At 44.3% G+C, this 24,478-nt stretch overlaps 2 protein-coding genes across 7 annotated transcripts in view; both read right to left on the bottom strand.

Moving 5' to 3' along the window:
* CSF2RB (colony stimulating factor 2 receptor subunit beta) overlaps positions 1-9,214 on the bottom strand; it is a 129,464-nt gene extending 120,250 nt beyond the window's left edge. Inside the window, exon 1 of one of the 2 annotated variants that reach the window (XM_056524089.1) lies at positions 9,165-9,214. The gene's annotated coding sequence lies outside the window, so the exon portion shown is untranslated. Of the gene's footprint in view, positions 1-2,541; positions 2,641-9,164 lie in introns of those variants that run through there. The other variant, XM_056524088.1, reaches the window with a different exon arrangement.
* NCF4 (neutrophil cytosolic factor 4) overlaps positions 6,401-24,478 on the bottom strand; it is a 325,878-nt gene continuing 307,800 nt past the window's right edge. For all 5 annotated transcript variants that reach the window (XM_056524092.1, XM_056524094.1, XM_056524095.1 and 2 more), the window contains 3 exons: positions 14,720-14,850; positions 14,568-14,633; positions 6,401-9,446 (listed from right to left, as the gene is read on the bottom strand). In XM_056524092.1, the coding sequence (XP_056380067.1) occupies positions 9,251-9,446; positions 14,568-14,633; positions 14,720-14,850 (393 nt within the window). In that variant the 3' untranslated portion in view covers positions 6,401-9,250. The remainder of the gene's footprint in view (positions 9,447-14,567; positions 14,634-14,719; positions 14,851-24,478) is intronic.

The following is a 24,478-nucleotide window of genomic DNA, read 5'->3' as shown; positions in this document are numbered from 1 at the left end:
TGTTACATTCCGTGAGTGTAATGGGGTCCAAAATGGGGTCACATGTGGGTATTTATTTTTTGCGTTTATGTCAGAACCGGTGTAAAATCAGCCACCCCTGTGCAAATCACCAATTTAGGCCTCAACTGTGCATAGTGCACTCTCACTCCTGAGCCTTTTTGTGCGTCCGTACACTTTGCACCCACACATGGGGTATTTCCATACTCAGGAGTATGCCCGATGCCGCCGCCGATGGTAAGTGACCTCCGGCTCTGGCCACCGTCGGTTCCCCTGCTCTGCCCGGACTACAGTGGGTGGGCAGAGCGGGGGAACTGAACTTTAACCCCCCGATCTGCTATTGGTCGATCGCTTCTAATCAACCAATAGCAGGGATAGGAGGGGTGGCACCCCCTTAACTCCTATCCCTTCAGGGGCACCAGGGGTGTCTTGGACACCCCCAATCCCCCTTATTTTCCAGGTCACCAGAGACCCATATGAGCCGGAATCACTGCAAATCGCTGGAGAATTCACCAGCGATTTGCAGCGATCGCCGACATGGGGCGGGTCTCAGGACCCCCCTGGGCATTGACACGGGATGCCTGCTGAATGATTTTAGCAGGCAACCCTGTCCGATCCCCGCCTTGTGCGCGACGGGGACGTAAATTCCCAGGCGTGTACAGGTTCGCCCTTGGTCCTTAAGTACCAGCGAGCAAGGGTGTACCTATACGCCTGAGGTCCTTAAAGGGTTAACGGCCCTTCCACCATCTGATCAGCCGCCTGGAGCTAAATCTCATCCCATTTAGGCCTCTAAAGGGTTAATGCCAAACATCGGCCCGATCAGCGATGTCAGCTATTAGCCATGGGTCTTTGCTACTAATAGCAGCCTGGACCCACCGTGTATAAAGCGGTTGCAGGGCGTATGTTTACATCATGTTTCTTAAGGGGTTATGCAATAAAAGCTATATAGAGGGGTTTAAGGTTATGTGTTTCATATAGTTTGGGTAGGCCCCTTTGTTAGTAGTTCCTCCCCCCCATATAGTTGTAGGCCTCTCTTAGAGGGGCCCGGGCCTACCACAACTATGGGGGCAACTATTAACAGAGGGGACTACCCAAACTATATAGGGTGCTCCATACAGTTTGGGTAGGCCCTTCTGTTAATAGTTGCCCCTATAGTTGTGGTAGGCCTGGTCCCCTCTCAGAGAGGTCTATAACTATATGGGGGGAACTATTAGCAAAGAGGGGCCTACAACAACTGTATGGGACACAACTTGCCACTATTTGGTTGTTGTATGCCCCTTTCTGCTGCTAATTGTTGTCCATATATAGTTGTAGGCCTCAAATCTTGCCCCTAGTTCATTTCAGTCCCAAGTCACATTATATATATTTTTTTTCTTAAATTTATGCCAGGCTCCGCTCCAGTCCTCTCAGGCTCATTTTCCGCTGCCACCACTGACCTTTTTGGTAGCCAGGCACAGTGGCGCCCCACAGCAGCAACAGAGCACCTCTCCTCTGTTCCGCCACAGCGCTACTGTGCATGAGGGGGAGCAGGATCAGCGTGCTGTGTCAATGTGCAGCAGCCATGCACGATAAAGCAGTACCTCCCCACGGCCACTGCAGATTTAAAGAGGCAGCGGCCGTCAGCCTCGGAGGTATGTGCGGCAGCGGCGCAATGCTGCAGGGATTCTTTTCTGATAGTGACAGGCAGCATGTGTGTGTGGCTGATTGACTGACTGTACGTAGTCAGTCAATCAGTCAGCGAGTAGTGGCGGGCCCCCAGTGGTCAGTGAGTGATAGTCAGTCACTCACTGACAAGTAAAAAAAAGCTCCGGGCACCTTAAAGTAGTATGGGTTGTACCCCCCTGATGGCGGCCCTGCAGAGAATAGACACTAAAGTTCATTAGCAAAATTTACTAAACGCCGTGCGACGTTTCATAAATCTCTCAGTCAATAGACCCATGGTCAGAGACTTTTCTTGTCTAAAGTGCTGCGGAAAATAGACAATGATAGCAAATCTCCTAAATCTGTAAATGCTATGCTTGTATACAATATAAAGCTATAAATGTAAAAAATGATATAAAAGGCTATGAACATATACTTAATAAAAATGCTATGATCGTATAAATTATGTAAACGATATGTACGAATGCATGCCGAATGCTAAGAAGGTATACCTGATATAACATATAAGAAACATATAGATGCTACTCACTATAATCATATTGATGATAAATACATAACAAATACTGTGAACACATGCATGATACCTTAGCTGTTAATGATTGTGTGTGATAGAACTTTGGCCATATGCAAAATGAGACACTGAGAATGTATACATGCAACGAACATAACTTATACATAATGTGGATGCTATGAAAATACACACGATGTAGGCATTATGAAGGTACGTGTGATATAATTCAATGAACGTAAACATAATAAAACTGTGTTAATCGGCTGATACTCCGGTATAGAACTGATAAATGTCCAGCAATAAAAATATGTGTGAAAACATGTCCAATACTGAGCAGGTTGACCACTGATGAATAAAGATAGTTATATTACCAAATTCTCTATGTCTCGCTGATGGATGGTGTGATACGCTGACCTGTGGGTGCTTGCAGGCGCCAGCACGGCTGGTTCAGACGGCACTGAACCCGGTGATTGCTGTGCAGTAGCTGCGGAGGTCTGAGAGTGCAGACTAGCGATGTTTCCTCATTGAACTCCCTCTTGTTGGTGGCGTCTGATGTCAGCGGTCAGCGGGAGATATAGACAATAGATGGAACAATGGCTCAGCGAGTCACCGGATCAGCGAGTAACATAGGCAGCAGATGGATCAGCGGATGGATTTCGGGAATGGAAAGTGAATCAAGTGGCAACCTATGGTTCACAGCATTGCAGATGGATCGCAATAGTAATACTGGATCTTTGCTTGGACTATTGCTAGAATTGATGTCTAACAAATGATGGCTAAAAGTTCAGATTGCAGTCACACTGCATTCAGGCTAAACCCATTTCGGGGTGCTCTATACAAAGTATTCAACCCCTTCCTCAGTTAGCTACTTTAAGGTATGCCCTGTACTGTGGCTAATTTCATAGGAGGCTATTGACTTCATATCATAGAGTTTTTGAGTGTGGCAGAAATCCAAAATATTTGGAGGAAACTAATGCAATCACAGGGAGCCTAGTCCTAGGCCATGAAGATGTTGTCTTTGGTTAGAATTGAAACACTAAATCCTTATATATACAAGTGCCTTATATATACTCAGGGCCATCTTATTACCAATAAAGTAAATGATTGCCACCTCTACCAATCCCTGTGTGACAGTGAATAATGTAATAGTGATTTAATTTGTAGTTAAAATTACCGTATGTTTTTTTTGGCTTTTTACTGTAGATCTACTGTAGAATTTACTGATTTAATGAGGAAGCACATTCCAGTGAACTGGTGCAACTTGTGCAAGGTATTGGAGATAGGAGTGGGAGGTTCATATTAAAGAGGAAGTTATCTTTAGATTGTTGACAGAACATGGAGCATGTGGAGGACGGTAGACAGAAATGAGGGAGGAGACATTATAAGTAAGATTAAACTATTTTCCTAAACGAATAAGCATCTAGTGCAGTGAATGGTACAGGGCAGAGACTTCAAAGTAGTGGAAGGACATAAAGATAAGTCTATAACAAAAAGATGCCATTGATGTCAATAGACCTGAGATTTCTAAAACCATACAAAGGCTTGTGCAGCATATAATAACTTTTCAAACATCACACAGCCATGTATCACCAACAGGTAAGTGCACCCCATCAGAGAGGCCTGACTTACAGTTTTAGAAGTACATATTTCCAAGACTTATAGTGGTACTCCTATGGGAAACCTTTTTTTTTTTTTTTTTTTTTAATCAAATGGTGCCAGAAAATGACTTCTATTAAAAAATCTTAATCCTCTCCAGGACTAATCAGCTGCTATATGCTACAGAGGAAGTTCTTTTATTTTTGAATGTATTTTCTGTCTGACCACAGTGCTCTCTGCTGACACCTCTGTCCATTTTATGAACTTTCCAGAGCAGGAGCAGATCCCTATAGCAAACCTATCCTGCTCTGGACAGTTCCTGACATGGACAGAGATGTCAGCAGAGAGCACTCTGGGCAGACAGAAAATACATTAAAAAAGAAAAGAACTTCCTGTGGAGCATGCAGTAGCTGATAAGTACTGGAAGGATTAAGATATTTAAATAGAAGTAATTTACAAATCTGTTTAATGTTCTAGCACCAGTTGATTTAAAAAAACAAACATATTTTCCAGACTCAAGTATGTGCATTTTCTCTATTGCTAGAAATTAGCAGTAAATATTTTTTTTCAGGCTTGAAGGTTTTGGACACTTTTGAATGTATTTTTAGTCTTGATTTGTACTTATTACGGTATTAAAAAAAAAAAAATAAACACTTATTCCATAAGTCTTTATTATGTTCTTTTACACGGTCTCCAGCCGTGCCCTGTCATCAGTCGAGTCAAACAGAAAAGCTATTCTCTTACAATTTTATCAGGCCTTCCCTCCTCTCCTGAGCCCAATTTAAGCCAATTAATGACCAGATCAAAGGTCATGACTAGATCAAACTTCAGCTTAGAAGTTCCTCCAGGAGAGTAGAAACTGGCTGATAACAAACCCATCAGAGAATAGCTTTTCTGACAGACATCATTGATAAGAGGGCAGAGCTTTTGCCTGTAAAACAGAAACTTGGCAAAATGTTTAATAAAGACCAAAGGAGAAAGTGTATTTGTACCCTTACAAGCAGAAATCAAGAAATGCATTGAAAGGTGTCTATAACCTTAAAAAAGTGAACCTTCTGCAAAAGATCTTTGATTCTTCCATACAATATGCACACTGACCATTTTCTTTAAGAAGATAGGAGTCCAAATAATAATGATAATTAAAAGTTATAATGGAAATTCTCCTGATTGAACAGTATCACATCTTTTTACTGCAAATTTAATGTATGGGTTCCAAAAGAGCATAAAACAAGACTCAATGTCTAATATTTCAATTGATACAGGAGTCATTGTTATTAGCCCAATGATAGGTCAGAAAAAATGCTACAAATGTATCTTGCCCCTTTAAAACAAATATATTTAATTTGCATTTAAGCTTGTTCCAGCCCCCAGGCTGTGGGGATAGGAGCGGCAACAATGCTTAGTCAGTAACACATAATTCTGAACCAAAAATTCAGTGTTAATTTAGTTGACTACACATGAATATTTTAGCACCATTCATACTGAGAAGTATGTATTTGAGATGCTTTCCTGTAGATGACATATGATTTTTAGATTGTTTGTGTTCATATTTTGGCAGATATTATTCATCACCTTGTATAGATTGTTTAGCACAGACTACAGACATAGAGCAATGTAAGGCAGTTATGAAATAAATAACATTTTAAGAAGATAGAGGGGAGTCCACCAATAATACTATCACATCAAATATGGCTTTCTGCTCTGTCAGATAGTTGACGGCCTTTGCTTTTAATCAGTATTTCAATGTTACTAACACAGTTTTTTTATATAGGAGACAAAAAAAAAAAAAAAGAGTTGCCTAAACCAATTAACCCTACTAAAGGGAATCTGTCAGCTGTATTTGCTCGTAATAGCTGCAGGCACCATTGGATAGATTGGACATGTAGAAATGATGATAGCACTCACCCAGTACAACAATCTAAATTTTTTTAACGAACAGTCCAGTTAAGGGTACAACATGGCCAATGGGCCGTTGCACGCTATACCGAGTGCTTAGTCATAAATGGCCGTGTACTGAGTCCCCCATCTCGCTGCTGGCTTGTGTGTGTGAACTGGCTATTTCCTATTTTTTGTTTCCTCCTTTCAACTACAAACCCAAAGATCCCTTTTTTCTAGGTGGGAGGTGACTTATCTCCGTCCCACTCAACCAACCATCCCACCCATTGCAGCACAGCTAGGCTCCCTTCCATGCGTGCTGTGCTTGAAACTACAATTCTTTGCAGCCTTGTGAAAAATAATCTCCCTCTGGTCACTTCACACATTGAAGCACAGAGACGCTCTCTCAACACCTGAGTGGTGATGTTATATCAATCTAGGATTGATGTTTCTTTGAATACTTTTCATTTATGTTGGTTTTTAGCATTTTTAATTGGTTACATGTACACCTAGTACTCTAAGTCACTGAATGGGTGTTTTTTTTTTGTTTTGTTTTTTTAACCCCTGTAGCGTGATGGAACAGGCTAATGAAGGTCAAGGTGTGAAAAAGCTGTAACTCTATCTCAACTCTCTGGCTGTCTGCCTTTTAATCGTCCAGCGCCATGTCTATTTCTTGGACATAATGTACATGAAGGGGTGCCACATTTTCTTCCATGATTATATATAATCTTCAGTACGCAACAAATGCTTTACCTTTCATAATATTTATTATATTTTTGTAAATGTACTCCATATATTCAAAACACTGCATAACAGCTGATGCACAGTAGTAAGTACAAATATAGTAATCCTTCTTTAAAAAATATCTTTATATAAATGTCATCTATGATATACAGGAGTGATTCATCTGCACTCACCATTATACAATCAATAGCAAGATCACATCTCTCTAAATACAATAATTTAACACAGAAGAAAGGGGCCCCATAAACATCAAAATGGGCCCTTTTATTATGGTATACACTTGTCTACTAACATTGTAAGTTCTCATCTCCTTTAATGAAGATGTTGACATAAACCAAAGCTTGGCCTCAGAACCCCATAGTAGTCGCACATTCTGCCTCCATGAAATATTGTGCTTATTAAAATAAATTCAGATTTCAGATTTTATAAGAAAATAATCAGAACTTGGTTTTATGGTAACATATTACTAACCTTACCATTATCTCTTAAAGGTTTCAACCAGAAGTTCATAAATATATGATATGCTTATATAACAAACCTCTTTATAATGCAACACCAGTGTGACATTCTAATAGAGTAAATTATATTAATAAACCACCTCTCAACATGTCTAAGTAAGGATGCGGTAGTCCCAAAAAAGCACTTCGTGGTTCATTGGCATCAATTTGTATTTCACATGATCCATCTAAGCCAGTCAGGAGTTTGGAAAGGATCAAGTGGAATTCATTTTGGAAAAAAGGGTATTACAAAGGGCATTACATGAACACTTTCAGAGATTTTGATTGCCTGATATGTGATTTTTTTGGGGGGATCTGTATAGCAGTAGCTGTAATTTCAATAGGCCATCGTTATTGGTTTCTTTAAAATTAGCAGAGCAAATATGTTCTCTAACCTTCTATAGTAGGATTAGATACAATTTAAGATTTGTTAGAGGGAGAATTTATATTAATACACGCAGTGATATAGTTCTAGGAAGTGCATGTGTGGCAATTGCCCCCATACCCTGGAGCGTGTGGGGACTCATAGATCCCGCTTTAGGCTTTATACCCAGTGTTAATAATGTATACCGATAGTTTTTTTAGAAAACCTTTTGTAACTTATAGAGCTACTGTAATAAGTGGATCTGGTTCTAGCAGAAGGGTTGATTTCTCCTGAGATGGCTGATGCATCCTGCCTCACTGTGGTGATGCCCAGGCCAATCAGGAAGCTTGGACATTGGGCCAATCTGGTCTTAGTGTCAACGTCTTTCTCAGGTGGTAATGTACATACTCACCCAGTCTGTTATTTTTTGCCTGTGTTTGAATTCTTTCTGCACTAGCTCTTGACCATTGGCTAAATATTTGTACTGGGAGCTCTCTAGGTTTGTATTCAGCCCCCCTGATTGCTTTTTTACTGTTTGTCTGTTTATCGCCTGTGTTTTGTTTCTTGTACTATACCTGCTAACCCATGGTGTCCTGTCCTGCTTCCCTGACTTCTGTACAGTGTTTGTATTGGACTTTATTACACTTTGCACTATAGCAGAGTAGCATTGCATGACACTGTTGTAGAGCACAAAGGCTTGGGCTATCCTATTAAGAATGTGGGCACCCCATAAGGCAGGGATAGTAGTCTGGGTAAGCTCAGAGCTGCAATTTTCCCTGTCCATCGTGACCGCGACCTACTTTATTTTATGTTTTATATGCTTATTACAACTATTGTTTGATTCAGTTACAGTCCATCTCAATAGACCCAAAATGAAGTATCTTAAAGCGTACCTGCCAGATCCCACAAAAAAAAATGTTACTCAGTACCTAATCCTGACCATGTACATATAGTTTTTATGCCTCTATCACCAATATTTATTATAAAAATACCTCTTTTCATTATCTCCCAGTGTTTGAAATCCTCTCAGGGGAAGGGGGCGTGTGCCATCTTGTGGTGGTGGGAGGTCAGTGGCTCGTCTGCTCATGCAGCCTTGTCCATGAGTCATCTCTTGTCCATGATTCATGGACAAGCCTGATGCTGCTGCAAGACTGGTTAGTGTTTATTAAATATTAAAAAAATGTTAACAATCATATTACAAAAGGTCTTTAATTTTCATTAGTATAGAAACAACATATAAAAAGTTTTTGGATATGGCAGTTCCCATTTAAGGCCATTAGGGTACTTTTTACCACTGTGCTATATCAGAAAATGTGATGCTATGTCTTTTTGTCTTTTTAAGTGGGTTAGTGATTGAGGTAGAAATAAACCATGACAATAGGCCCAGAATAATGAAATAAAACTCACATATAATAAAATATTTAAAGTCATAATGGGTTGCGATAGAGTAACTCTTTTTGTGTCTATAGGTGGGGAAGCAAGTCAAAATGAGCTCATGTTTTAAAATCTAGTCAGAGCAGTACCCCCAAGCGCCTTTTGGTAACAACAGGGTTTAGAGCTGGATGAGCCGATCAGATTGACTGTAGTATTGTAGGAAAAGTACCAGGATAAATTTTAATATATTCATGTAAATCTCTATTCACACGGAGCAGGACCCTCCACTTGACTACTTAGCTCAAAATAAGCAGAGATGTTCATGAATCAATGACAAGTTATTCTGGAACTTTTCCCACAAAACTAACTATCAATCTCTTCAGCTCTTCCTGCTCTATAACATTATACCTGTAAATCAGGCTGCATTTATTTACGTGACAGGTTCCCTTTTAAGAAACATATCAGATTGCTGCAGTGTCTTTAGAAAGTTTCCTAATCTAATTTCTTTGGATTGAATGATCTGTGGACTTCCCACTTTGCTGACCTAAATGTGAGTAAAATTGGTTTGGACCAATTTATGTCTCTTAGGTTCCGAAAATCTTCTATTATTTCCAGCAGTTGATTTTCTCCTCATTCCATATTATTATAAACGTCCAGGTCATCAAGGCGTGTGATATGTAATTCCCAGGGGAAGAAGTTCTCTAGTTGTGATTTTCTTTTTCCATTTATGACAAGAAGCTCCATGTCACTGTTGTCCATCAGGCGAATCAGGTCACCATCTGGATCCTTCATATTTAGAGCCAGGTCAATGCCAGGGAACTGATCTCTGGATGAGAACACGGATAAGAATGTGTTAAGCAAGGAATAAATTCAAAGGAAATTTTGGTCTAGTTTAACCTTTGTCAGACCTTGCTATGCTACCCAGAGGAAAGCAACACAGAGACACTTGGGCAAATGAGGCCAATGTTTAATCGTATACGGGGAGTTTTTCATGAGGGTAATAATCTGTATTTATAAAACTAGCACACTAATAATAATGTAATCCAAACGGGCAGCATTGTGCTAGGCTGATGATGTACACAGTACAGTATTAGTAGAGGAAATGGAGGGTTACTAATTCAATCGGTTTGCAAGAAAACAAACCTGATCAGCAGGATCACAGCAAGGAAAAAAAAGGTTACACTAAGCACTGAGCTGCAACTAATGTTGTTATTTCCGCTGAGAAGGGGAAGGGGGAGGGAAGATGGCACTGCAGCACTGTGAACATACAGCAATAGGTACACAACTAATTATACAAGGAACAGCTGTCCTAAGATTTTTGGATGGTGAGAGATGACAGGGAAGCCTTGATTTACCTTTAAGAAACAGTGTAGATCATTTTAACCCCTTAAGGACCAGGCCATTTTACACCTTAGCACCAGAGCGTTTTTTGAACATCTGACCACTGTCACTTTAAACATTAATAACTCTGGAATGCTTTTACCTATCAATCTGATTCCGAGATTGTTTTTTCGTGACATATTCTACTTTATGTTATTGGTAAAATTTTGTCGATACTTGCATCGTTTCTTAGTGAAAAATTCAAAAATGTGATAAAAAAATTGAAAATTTTGCATTTTTCTAACTTTGAAGCTCTCTGCTTGTAAGGAAAATGGATATTCCAAACCATTTTTTAAAATTCACATATACAATATGTTCACTTTATGTTTGCATCATAAAATGTACGTGTTTTTACTTTTGGAAGACACCAGAGGGCTTCAAAGTTCAGCAGCAATTTTCCAATTTTTCTCAAAATTTCCAAAATCACAATTTTTCAGGGACCAGTTCAGATTTGAAGTGTATTTGAAGGGTCTTCATATTAGAAATACCCCACAAATGACCCCATTATAAAAACTGCAGCCCCCAAAGTATTCAAAATGACATTCAGTCAGCATTTTAACCCTTTAGGTGTTTCACAGGAATAGCAGCAAAGTGAAGGAGAAAATTCACAATATAAATTTTTTACACTCGCATGTTCTTGTAGACCCAATTTTTGAATTTTTACAAGGGGTAAAAGGAGAAAATGTATACTTATATTTGTAGCCCAATTTCTCTCGAGTAAGCACATACCTCATATGTATATGTAAAGTGTTCGGCGGGCGCAGTAGAGGGCTCAGAAGTGAAGGAGCGACAAGGGGATTTTGGAGAGTACGTTTTTCTGAAATGGTTTTTGGGGGGCATGTTGCATTTAGGATGCCCCTATGGTGCCAGAACAGGAAAAAAAAACACATGGCATACCATTTTGGAAACTAGACCCCTTGAGGAACGTAACAAGGAATAAAGTGAGCCTTAATACCCCACAGGTGTTTCACGACTTTTGCATATGTAAAAAAAATTTAAAAAAATGTCACTAAAATGTGTGTTTCCCCCCAAATTTCACATTTATGCAAGGGTTAATAGTAAAAAATACCCCCCAAATTTGTAACCCCATCTCTTCTGAGTATGGAGGTACCCCATAAGTTGACCTGAAGTGCACTATGGGCGAACTACAATGCTCAGAAGAGAAGGAGTCATATTTGGCTTTTTGAGAGCAAATTTTGCTTGGGGGCATGTCACATTTAGGAAGCCCCTATGGTGCCAGGACAGCAAAAAATACCAACATGGCATACCATTTTGGAAAATAGACCCCTTGAGGAACGTAACAAGGAATAAAGTGAGCCTTAATACCCGACAGGTGTTTCACGGCTTTTGCATATGTAAAAAAATTTTAAAAAAATTTCACTAAAATGTGTGTTTCCCCCCAAATTTCACATTTATGCAAGGGTTAATAGCAGAAAATACCCCCCAAAATTTGTAACCCCATCTCTTCTGAGTATGGAGGTACCCCATAAGTTGACCTGAAGTGCACTATGGGCGGCCGCGCAAAATTTGCTGCATTGCAAACTTGCAGCCTGATACTCACTGTAAGCCCCCTGCCCATGTGAATGTATCCTGTATATTCACAGGGGGGGGGGGGGGAACCTCCAGCTGTTGCAAAACTAAAACTCCCAGCATGCACAGTCTATCAGTGCATGCTGGTAGTTATAGTTTTGCAACAGCTGGAGGCACACGGATTGGTAAACACTGAGTTAGGAAACAGACAATGTTTCCCAACCAGTGTGCCTCCTGTTGTTGCAAAACTACAACCCCCAGCATTCTCAGGCATGCTGGAAGTAGTAGTTCGGCAACATCTTTAGAGCCAGATGTTGCCGAACTACAACTCCCAGCATGCTTGGAGTTGTAGTTTTGCAACATCTGGAGGACTACAGTTTGTAGACCACTAATACAGTGGTTCCCAATCTGTGCCCTTCCAGATGTTGCAAAACTACAACTCCCAGTATGCCAAAACTGTCCAGGCATGCTGGGAGTTGTAGTTCTGCAACATCTGAAGGGCCAGATGTTACAGAACTACAACTCCCAGCATGCCTGGACAGTAAGGGCATGCTGAGGATGTGTAGTTTTGCAACATCTGGAAGGGCACAGTGGTCTCCAAACTGTGGACCTCCAGATGTTGCAAAACTACAACTCCCAGCATGCCCAGACGCCAAGGGCTGTCTGGGCATGCTGGGAGTTGTAGTATACAGGGTCCCAATACAGCAATGCATGTCGCTTTACGGCGACGTGCATTGCTGTAAAGGGCCCGACCGCGGCTGAAGATCAACTCACCTGTCGCCGCCGCCGCCATCTTCATCGCCGGGATCCGGGTCTTCAGGGACGAGGTAAGTACCGGGGGCCGTCCCCAGCACTCCCCCGTCCCCCGCCGCGTCCTCCGGTCTTCCTCCCGTCCTCTCCGGACTTCCAGGGACCAGGCAGGAAGTAACCGCCCCCCCCCTGCGATTGGTTGGTTAGCTAACCGATGGATCGCAGGGGATAGGAGGAGGTGGCAGGCCTGCCACCTCGCTCCTAGTCTTCAGCATGGTCCTGGCTGTCTGTGACAACCGGGATCATGCAAAATTACCGGGCGGTTGGGTCCCAGAGACCCGATCAGCCCGGTATCGCCGCAGATCGCAAGGGCGATTTCCCTTGTGATTTGCGGCGATAGCCAACATGGGGGGCCTACATGTTCCCCCTCGGCGTTTGCCCTGGATGCCTGCTGAAGGATTTCAGCAGGCATCCAGTTCCGATCTCTGCCCGGCGAGCGGCAGGGACCGGAAAACGCCATGATGTCGTGGGACGTCATTGGTCCTTAAGAGGTTAAGCAAGCAGACCCACTCACAGATTGCAGTACACAGCCCAGGCTTTCCCTTTACTGCACATAGCACATGCTAAATCCTGCCCCCCACTACTTTGTCTTGATCTAACTGTCACTAGAGACAGATTTCTTGACAACATTCCGCAGAGAAGCGAGATACCTAGTGGCCGAGACTTCAGATCTGTTTTCTAAGGTAAGGAGTCATTTTTGGTTAATTGAGTGACTTACAAATACACTCTTTAACATGGAAATTGCAACAACAAGAAGGAAAAGTCATGGAATTATGGAAATCCCAGGATTTATATACAGTACATGCTAATGAAATGCAAATGTTGAAAACATGAAAACAAAATATTAAAAACATCTCAACTTATTCATGTTCAAACACTACACACAGAAATACATGAACTTACATGCCTTGCCATACTATCAGTGAGGTTATTAATGGTTGTCTGAGGAATATTCTGTCTTGCCAAAAAAAACAACTTGGGCACGCATATCATCAAGATCCACTGCTGCAGCTCCCTTTTGCAATTGTGTTAAAAGGGACACTTCGGAGAAATGGCTGTACCACTGGTTCCATGACCAAATCAATGTAACATTGAGCTGTTAAAGGGGTATTCCGGGTTAATACATCTTATCCCCTATCCAAAGGAAAGGGGATAAGATTTATGATTTCAGGGGTCACGCCGGCCATCATGCCCCCTCCCATAGACATGAATAGAGGGGGCCTAGCGTGACATCACTAGGGGGCGCGGCTGATGTCACGCCCCTGTCTCAGAGGCAGCGCCCGGCACAGAATGCATGGGCTGCACCGAGATTGCGGTGGTCCCCAGCAGCGAGACCCCTGCGATCATACATCTTATCCTCTATCCTTTGGATAGGGGATAAGATGTTTAAAGCCGGAATACCCCTTTAACTTCTGGAAAAACCTTGTAATAAGAACTTTTAGATATCTGCAAGGGGGTGGTCAATAAAAACAAAAAAACAACAACATATACGTATCTTGCCCAATCACTCACTGCCATAAGTATCCTGGAACTAGGCTCCCTGCTATGCATTGTTTCGAGGTTCGGAAATGTGACATAAAAAGCTGACTCTGCAAATTAGTGGCTGCAGTGGTGTCCCCCCCCCCCCCCCCCCCCCCGCAGCCATTGATATGCTAAGTGGGCCTGTGACATCAGGTCCTCCAACCAAGAAGCAACGTACAGGAAGGACCGGAACTCCTGGATACCAGTAACAGCAGAGTGAGGGAGGTAAATATATGTTTTTGTTTTTTTACAACCTTTGTGAATATGATTATAAACAATAAATAAATAAATAAATGCTGCCCGCACAACCCCCTGTAATAAAAACCTGGGGACTGTTTTGTTTAAACTATAAAATTTATTTATTTTAACATTGGCCATCATGCAAAAATGTACTGCAAAAAACTCGGTTCATGTTGACAATTTAGTCATATAAGAATAATTAATTTTATTTTCTTCAGCAGCTATTGATTTGCTTCCATGGTGAAAATAAAAAATACTCCATAGTGCAGCCTTGTTGAGAAATGCTGCCCATTGTCACAGTAACCTTCTTTCAACCAAGTGAAGTGCCCACTTTCCATGTACTGTACATACTGAATAAACCAACCAGTTCCATCCCACAATGGACCTAATGTTTCTAACCTTGTATAAGACAAGATCAAATGATTCCTTTTATTATCCACTTTATAAAGTGTATAGTACATTTTACCTCATTAAATGAAGCAATTCATTGTATGATGGCCTCTTCTTCACATCCTCTTCCAAGGGGATATCTCTGTAATACAGAAAATTGTATGCATTGGTAACCTGCACTGATATGATGTGAACAGGGACTAGAATAGCGCCCCCTACTATAATTACCTGATTGAGCATACATCACAATCATGGAAATAGCAGCGTAGATAGCTGACAGGAAATTTTTCCTCAGGAAGATCCTTGATAATTCTCACAAAGGACTGTGGGAATATTCCTACTCCATCCGCAGTAGATCCCTGGTGACCAAAGCAGGACAAATATTTCAGTTGTAGTAGAAAATACATTATTACTTTTATGTCCTTGTTTACATATTATTTTGCCATATAAACTCCCATAAGTAATAACCTAGAGCACAAGGATCAGGTATGCCATTTCTCGCGTTGTTCAGCTACAATTGTACCCAATTTTTTACAACTTCGATGTAAATTGTAAACAAGGGATCAATAGTTGATTTAAAATCCCCTCATATTTTGTATCTACAGCTTCTATACAGACACACGTGTATGCAGATTTACTAACCTCACAACCGATACTTTCTAGATGTATTTTTTGCCTTATTATAAGGTAAGAATAGATTAGAGAGTGAAATTTGTTTTCATGCACCTAAATTCATTTGGAATGTGCACAATTCTAGAATTTATATTTTATATATATAAGGGAAAGGGGAGGACTATAGTACCTAGAAAGATTATCACAATTAGGGTTATTTAGTTTAGAAAAAAGAAGGCTTAGGGGCGACTTAATAACTATGTATAAATATATCAAGGGACAGTACAGAGATCTCTCCCATGATCTATTTATACCCAGGACTGTATCTATAACAAGGGGGCATCCTCTACGTCTAGAGGAAACAAGGTTTCTACACCAGCACAGACGGGGGTTCTTTACTGTAAGAGAAGTGATGCTATATAACTCTCTTCTGGAGGAGGTGGTCATGGGGTCATGGTCAGTAAGAGAGTTCAAAAGGTGCATTTCTGGAGACTAATAATATTACAGGTTATGGATTCTAGATCTATAGAGACAGAATGTTGATCCAGGGATTTATTCTGATATAATATATTGGTGTCAGGAAGGAATTGTTACCCCTAGTATGAGGGTTATTTGTCTTCCTCTGGATCAACTCAGTAGGGATATAATAGGGATATAGGGTAAACTTGATGGACTCAATTTTTTTTAACCTTATGAATAGAGATGAGCGAATCGAAGTTGACGAACCCGAATTCGTTACGAATTTCATGAAAAATTCAATTCGCAATGAATAGGAATATCGCCGCGATTCTATCGCACGAATCGCTTAATTAAACTCCATTTTACAGCGTTCCAGGCTATTGGGGACCTAAGATGGCGGATCCACATGTGAGTACATGGGGCAGGGGATTATGGGAGGGCGGGAAACAGCAGCGGGAATGAAGCTAGGTGGGATGACCCTCAATCACATGTGAGATGCAGCCTATCAGTGTTCACTGACCCCTGTGATGTCACAGCCCCTATATAATCGGTGTCCATCTTGCCTCTCTTCATTTAATCTATGCACTCAGATGGAGAGGAATGGACTGCGTGTGTGTGAATAGCTTATACCACAGCGTTACACTGCAACTGCTAGTCACATCAGCATTAGGGAAAGGCAGGAGTGCAGAGTGCTGTGCTGTTACTCTGAGAAGGATCATTGATTGCTAAACCTCCTATTCACGTTATTGAGCATTGCAGCAGAGAGGGGCAGATAGCTGTCAGCTGCCTCATACAGATCTCCAAGCTGCCTGAACTTTCTAAAGCATCTCATCTCCTCATTGTTCAGCCCAATTGAAATTATTTTTATTTGCTCCACAAAACTTCTGCTGCTCAAATTTTTTTTTTTGTGGTGCTGCATAAAAACGGGTTTCTTTATTCAATGAAGACAGGTACATACATGAAATCTCTGATGCGTTTCACGCTTTCGCGCTTAGTCATTGTTACGCCGAGCGCTCCTGGTCCCCGCTCCTCCCCGGAGCGCTCGCAACATCCTCGCAATTGCAGCGCTCCGGTCAGACCTGCTGACCGGGTGCGCTGCGATACCTCTCCCAGCCGGGATGCGATTCGCGATGCGGGAGGCGCCCGCTCGCGATGCGCATCCCGGCTCCCGTACCTGACTCGCTCTCCGTCGGTCTTGTCTCGGCGCGTGCGGCCCCGCTCCTTAGGGCGCGCGCGCGCCGGGTCTCTGCGATTTAAAGGGCCACTGCGTTACTGATTGGCGCAGTTGGCTTAATTAGTGTGTTCACCTGTGCACTCCCTATTTATACCTCACTTCCCCTGCACTCCCTCGCCGGATCTTGTTGCCATTGTGCCAGTGAAAGCGTTTCCTTGTGTGTTCCTAGCCTGTGTTCCAGACCTCCTGCCGTTGCCCCTGACTACGATCCTTGCTGCCTGCCCCGACCTTCTGCTACGTCCGACCTTGCTCTTGTCTACTCCCTTGTACCGCGCCTATCTTCAGCAGTCAGAGAGGTTGAGCCGTTGCTGGTGGATACGACCTGGTTGCTACCGCCGCTGCAAGACCATCCCGCTTTGCGGCGGGCTCTGGTGAATACCAGTAGAAACTTAGAACCGGTCCACCAGCACGGTCCACGCCAATCCCTCTCTGGCACAGAGGATCCACCTCCTGCCAGCCGAGCGTGACAGTAGATCCGGCCATGGATCCCGCTGAAGTTCCACTGCCTGTTGTCGCCGACCTCACCACGGTGGTCGCCCAACAGCGCAACAAGGCCACCATCTGTCTCATCTGACCGTGATGCTACAGCAGCTACTACCACAGCTTCAGCAATCATCTCCTCCGCCAGCTCCTGCACCTCCTCCGCAGCGAGTGGCCGCTTCCGGCCTACGATTATCCTTGCCGGATAAATTTGATGGGGACTCTAAGTTTTGCAGTGGCTTTCTTTCGCAATGTTCCCTGCACTTGGAGATGATGTCGGACCAGTTTCCTACTGAAAGGTCTAAGGTGGCTTTCGTAGTCAGCCTTCTGTCTGGGAAAGCTCTGTCATGGGCCACACCGCTCTGGGACCGCAATGACCCCGTCACTGCCTCTGTACACTCCTTCTTCACGGAGATTCGAAGTGTCTTTGAGGAACCTGCCCGAGCCTCTTCTGCTGAGACTGCCCTGCTGAACCTGGTCCAGGGTAATTCTTCTGTTGGCGAGTACGCCATCCAATTCCGTACTCTTGCCTCCGAATTATCCTGGAATAATGAGGCCCTCTGCGCGACCTTTAAAAAAGGCCTATCCAGCAACATTAAAGATGTTCTGGCCGCACGAGAAATTCCTGCTAACCTGCATGAACTTATTCATCTGGCCATCCGCATTGACATGCGTTTTTCCGAAAGGCGTCAGGAGCTCCGCCAGGATATGGACTTTGTTCGCACGAGGCGTATTTTCTCCCCGGCTCCTCTCTCCTCTGGTCCTCTGCAATCCGTTCCTGTGCCTCCCGCCGTGGAGGCTATGCAAGTTGACCGGTCTCGCTTGACACCTCAAGAGAGGACACGACGCCGCATGGAGAATCTGTGCCTGTACTGTGCCGGTACCGAACACTTCCTGAAGGATTGTCCTATCCGTCCTCCCCGCCTGGAAAGACGTACGCTGACTCCGCACAAAGGTGGGACAGTTCTTGATGTCAACTCTGCTTCTCCACGCCTTACTGTGCCTGTGCGGATATCTTCCTCTACCTTCTCCTTCTCTACTATGGCCTTCTTGGATTCCGGATCTGCAGGAAATTTTATTTTGGCCTCTCTCATCAACAGGTTCAACATCCCGGTGACCAGTCTCGCCAGACCCCTCTACATCAATTGTGTTAACAATGAAAGATTGGACTGTACCGTGCATTACCGCACGGAACCTCTCCTAATGTGCATCGGACCTCATCACGAAAAAATTGTGTTTTTGGTCCTCTCCAATTGCACTTCCGAAATTCTTCTTGGATTACCGTGGCTTCAACGCCATTCCCCAACCCTTGATTGGTCCACAGGAGAAATCAAGAGCTGGGGTACTTCTTGTTTCAAGGACTGTCTTAAACCGGTTCCCAGTACTCCCTGCCGTGACCCTGTGGTTCCCCCTGTAACCGGTCTTCCTAAGGCTTATATGGACTATGCTGACGTGTTTTGCAAAAAGCAAGCTGAGACTTTACCTCCTCACAGGCCTTATGACTGTCCTATTGACCTCCTCCCGGGTACTACTCCACCCCGGGGCAGAATTTATCCTCTGTCTGCTCCAGAGACTCTTGCTATGTCTGAATACATCCAGGAAAATTTAAAAAAGGGGTTTATCCGCAAATCCTCCTCTCCTGCCGGAGCTGGATTTTTTTTTGTGTCCAAAAAAGATGGCTCCCTACGTCCTTGCATTGATTACCGCGGACTTAATAAAATCACGGTAAAGAACCGCTACCCCCTACCTCTTATCTCAGAACTCTTTGATCGCCTTCAAGGTGCCCACATCTTTACCAAACTGGACTTAAGAGGTGCTTATAATCTCATCCGCATCAGGGAGGGGGACGAATGGAAGACTGCATTTAACACCAGAGATGGACACTTTGAGTATCTGGTCATGCCCTTTGGCCTGTGCAACGCCCCTGCCGTCTTCCAAGACTTTGTTAATGAAATTTTTCGTGATCTCTTATATTCCTGTGTTGTGGTTTATCTGGACGATATTCTGATTTTTTCTGCCAACTTAGAAGAACACCGCCAGCATGTCCGCATGGTTCTTCAGAGACTTCGAGACAATCAACTTTATGCCAAAATGGAGAAATGTCTGTTTGAATGTCAATCTCTTCCTTTCCTAGGATACTTGGTCTCTGGCCAGGGATTACAAATGGACCCAGATAAACTCTCTGCCGTCTTAGATTGGCCACGCCCCTCCGTACTCCGTGCTATCCAACGTTTTTTGGGGTTCGCCAATTATTACAGACAATTTATTCCACACTTTTCCACTATTGTGGCTCCTATCGTGGCTTTAACCAAGAAAAATGCCAATCCCAAGTCCTGGTCTCCCCAAGCGGAAGACGCATTTAAACGTCTCAAGTCTGCCTTTTCTTCTGCTCCCGTGCTCTCCAGACCTGACCCATCTAAACCCTTCCTATTGGAGGTAGATGCCTCCTCAGTGGGAGCTGGAGCTGTCCTTCTACAAAAAAATTCTTCCGGGCATGCTGTTACTTGTGGTTTTTTTTCTAGGACCTTCTCTCCGGCGGAGAGAAACTACTCCATCGGGGATCGAGAACTACTGGCCATTAAATTGGCGCTTGAGGAATGGAGGCATCTGCTGGAGGGATCAAAATTTCCAGTTATCATATACACCGATCACAAGAATCTCTCCTATCTCCAGTCTGCCCAACGGCTGAACCCTCGCCAGGCCAGGTGGTCGTTGTTCTTTGCCCGTTTTAACTTTGAAATTAATTTTCGCCCTGCCGACAAGAACATTAGGGCCGATGCCCTCTCTCGTTCCTCGGATGCCTCGGAAGTAGAGGTCTCTCCGCAACACATCATTCCTCCTGACTGTCTGATCTCCACTTCTCCAGCCTCCATCAGGCAAACTCCTCCAGGGAAGACCTTCGTTTCTCCACGCCAACGTCTCGGGATTCTCAAATGGGGACACTCCTCCCACCTCGCAGGCCATGCGGGCATCAAAAAATCCTTGCAACTCATCTCTCGTTTCTATTGGTGGCCGACTCTGGAGACGGATGTTGTTGATTTTGTGCGGGCCTGTACTGTCTGTGCCCGGGATAAGACTCCTCGCCAGAAGCCTGCTGGTCTCCTTCATCCTCTGCCTGTCCCCGAACAGCCTTGGTCACTGATTGGTATGGACTTTATTACAGACTTACCCCCATCCCGTGGCAACACTGTTGTTTGGGTGGTCGTTGATCGATTTTCCAAGATGGCACATTTTATTCCTCTTCCTGGTCTTCCTTCAGCGCCTCAGTTGGCAAAACTATTTTTTGTACACATTTTTCGTCTTCACGGTTTGCCCACACAGATCGTCTCGGATAGAGGCGTCCAATTCGTGTCTAAATTCTGGAGGGCCCTCTGTAAACAGCTCAAGATTAAATTAAACTTCTCTTCTTCTTATCATCCCCAATCCAATGGGCAAGTAGAAAGAATTAACCAGGTCCTGGGTGACTATTTACGGCATTTTGTTTCCTCCCGCCAGGATGACTGGGCAGATCTTCTACCATGGGCCGAATTCTCATACAACTTCAGAGTCTCTGAATCTTCTGCTAAGTCCCCATTTTTCGTGGTGTACGGCCGTCACCCTCTTCCCCCCCTCCCTACTCCCTTGCCCTCTGGTTTGCCCGCTGTGGATGAAGTGACTCATGATCTTTCCACCATATGGAAAGAGACCCAAAATTCTCTTTTACAGGCTTCATCCCGCATGAAAAGGTTTGCCGATAAGAAAAGAAGAACTCCCCCCATTTTTGCTCCCGGAGACAAGGTATGGCTCTCCGCTAAATATGTCCGCTTTCGTGTCCCCAGTTACAAACTGGGACCACGCTATCTTGGTCCTTTCAAAGTCTTGTGCCAGATTAATCCTGTCTCTTACAAACTCCTTCTTCCTCCTTCTCTTCGTATTCCCAATGCCTTCCATGTCTCTCTCCTTAAACCACTCATCATCAACCGCTTCTCTCCCAAACTTGTTTCTCCCACTCCTGTTTCCGGTTCTTCTGACGTCTTCTCCGTGGAGGAGATACTGGCCTCCAAGACGGTCAGAGGAAAAAAAAAATTCTTGGTGGATTGGGAAGGCTGTGGTCCAGAAGAGAGATCCTGGGAACCTGAGGACAACATCCTAGACAAAAGTCTTGTCCTCAGGTTCTCAGGCTCCAAGAAGAGGGGGAGACCCAAGGGGGGGGGTACTGTTACGCCGAGCGCTCCGGGTCCCCGCTCCTCCCCGGAGCGCTCGCAACATCCTCGCAATTGCAGCGCCCCGGTCAGACCTGCTGACCGGGTGCGCTGCGATACCTCTCCCAGCCGGGATGCGATTCGCGATGCGGGAGGCGCCCGCTCGCGATGCGCATCCCGGCTCCCGTACCTGACTCGCTCTCCGTCGGTCTTGTCTCGGCGCGCGCGGCCCCACTCCTTAGGGCGCGCGCGCGCCGGGTCTCTGCGATTTAAAGGGCCACTGCGCCACTGATTGGCGCAGTTGGCTTAATTAGTGTGTTCACCTGTGCACTCCCTATTTATACCTCACTTCCCCTGCACTCCCTCGCCGGATCTTGTTGCCATTGTGCCAGTGAAAGCGTTTCCTTGTGTGTTCCTAGCCTGTGTTCCAGACCTCCTGCCGTTGCCCCTGACTACGATCCTTGCTGCCTGCCCCGACCTTCTGCTACGTCCGACCTTGCTCTTGTCTACTCCCTTGTACTGCGCCTATCTTCAGCAGTCAGAGAGGTTGAGCCGTTGCTGGTGGATACGACCTGGTTGCTACCGCCGCTGCAAGACCATCCCGCTTTGCGGTGGGCTCTGGTGAATACCAGTAGCAACTTAGAACCGGTCCACCAGCACGGTCCACGCCAATCCCTCTCTGGCACAGAGGATCCACCTCCTGCCAGCCGAGCGTGACAGTCATAGAGCATTTGCACCATTTTGTACCTGTTAATCTGTCAAGGGGCTGGCTACATACTGTGCAAGTCCAAGAAATACTATTCACTATTTAAACAGTTTTTTCTGCGTATAGTTACGCATATATAACTGCCCTCATCAGTGCATACCGCATAGGTACATGCAAGTATTGTACCATTTAGTACCTGTTAAGCTGTCAAGGTGCTCCATACCGTCAAAGTCCAAACAATAATATCCACCGGCTGGTGTATTACAAAAATACAGAGTTTTTTCTGCTAATAGGCCCTCATCAGTGCATACTGCATAGGTACATCCATGTATTGTACCATTTAGTACCTGTTAATCTGTCAGGGTACTCCATACCGTCAAAGTCCAAACAATAGTATCCACCGGCTGGTGTTTTACAAAAATACTGAGTTTTTTCTGCTAATGGTTAGGCATATTATTGCCCTCATCAGTGCATACCGCATAGGTAAATCCAAGGATTGTACCATTTAGTAACTGTCAAGGTGCTCCAAACCGTCAAAGTCCAAACAATAGTATCCACCGGCTGGTGTTTTACAAAAATACTGAGTTTTTTCTGCTAATAGTTAGGCATATTACTGCCCTCATCAGTGCATACCGCATAGGTACATCCAAGTATTGTAACATTTAGTGTCAATTCAGGTAGAAAACAGACATGGCGCACATCTACAATCTTGTATAATGATCTGATTGCTTCTCAGCATAATATCAAAAACTAACAGGTTGTTAGTATACATTTTTGATCATAAAGTACAAGCCCACTCGCCACGTCAAGGCAACCTATTCAGAGTGGGTCCCTAACGTCCCTAGCATAAAATGGCGTAGCACTGGGCGGCGACCACCACCGCCGCGACACCAGCGTCCACGGGTGGGGAACGACCCACTGGCAGAGCGGCCCCAATGCCACTCAAACCAGTCTATGGGCCGCACCCGCCCGCAGACACAGCGCCACGGCAGCAACGGACGCCGCCCAGCACCACACCAGTGTGAACAAGGTGTAATGGCTCACTTACCATGCTTTCCCAGTCAGACTGGGAGGCTACTAGGAATGAAATGGCCCTTATGTAGCTCATTACTACCTATATAGGGTTTGGCTGAGGGGGTGGGGAAGAGTGCAGCACATGTTCAAACAAAAAAAAAAGGGGGAAGATGGAAATCACAGTGTGAATTCAGGTAGAAACAGACATGGCGCACATCTAAAATCTTGCCAGTGGGTCGTTCCCCCCGTGGGCACTGGTGTCGCGGCGGTGGTGGTCGCCGCCCAGTGCTATGCCATTTTATGCTAGGGACATTAGGGACCCACTCTAAATAGGTGGCCTTGACGTGGCGAGTGGGCTTGTACTTTTTGATCAAAAATGTATACTAACAACCTGTTAGTTTTTGATATTATGCTGAGAAGCAATCAGATCATTATACAAGATTGTAGATGTGCGACCATGCCTGTTTCTTCTAGCCGAATTCACACTGTGTTTTCTATTCCCTCCTTTTTTTTGTTTGAACATGTGTCTGCACTCTTCCCCACCCCCTCAGCCCAACCCTATATAAGTAGTAGTTAGCTACACAAGGGCCATTTCTTTCCTAGCAGCTTCCCAGTCTGACTGGGAGAGCTTGGTAAGTGTGCGGTTACACCTTGTTCACACTGGTGTGGTGCTGTGCGGCGTCCATTGCTGCCGTGGTGCCGTGTCTGTGGGGAGGTGCAACCCATAGACTGGTTTGAGTGGCATTGGGGCCGCTCTGCCAGTGGGTCGTTCCCCTCGTGGGCACTGGTGTCGCGGCGGTGGTGGTCGCCGCACAGTGCTACGCCATTTTATGCTAGGGACGTTAGGGACCCACTCTAAATAGGTGGCCTTGACGTGGCGAGTGGGCTTGTACTTTTTGATAAAAAATGTATGCTAACAACCTGTTAGTTTTTGATATTATGCTGAGAAGCATTCAGATCATTATACAAGATTGTAGATGTGCGACCATGCCTGTTTCTTCTAGCCGAATTCACATTGTACCATTTAGTACCTGCTAAGTGGTCAAGGTGCTCCATACCGTCAAAGTCCAAACAATAGTATCCACCGGCTGGTGTTTTACAAAAATACTGATTTTTTTCTGCTAATAGTTAGGCATATTACTGCCCTCATCAGTGCATACCGCATAGGTACATCCAAGTATTGTACCATCTATTACCTGTTAATCTGTCAAGGGCCTACATACTGTTCAAGGACAGCCGCAAGTAATCACCTGCTGCTGTTCTAGACAAATACTGTTTAAAGAGTAGTGTAGCGTATTGTA

The sequence above is a fragment of the Hyla sarda genome, chromosome 6, assembly GCF_029499605.1.
Source record: "Hyla sarda isolate aHylSar1 chromosome 6, aHylSar1.hap1, whole genome shotgun sequence".
In the NCBI taxonomy this organism is placed as follows: Eukaryota; Metazoa; Chordata; class Amphibia; order Anura; family Hylidae; genus Hyla; species Hyla sarda.
Note: the sequence above shows the minus strand (reverse complement) of the source record. Positions and strands in the feature narration are given on the sequence as shown.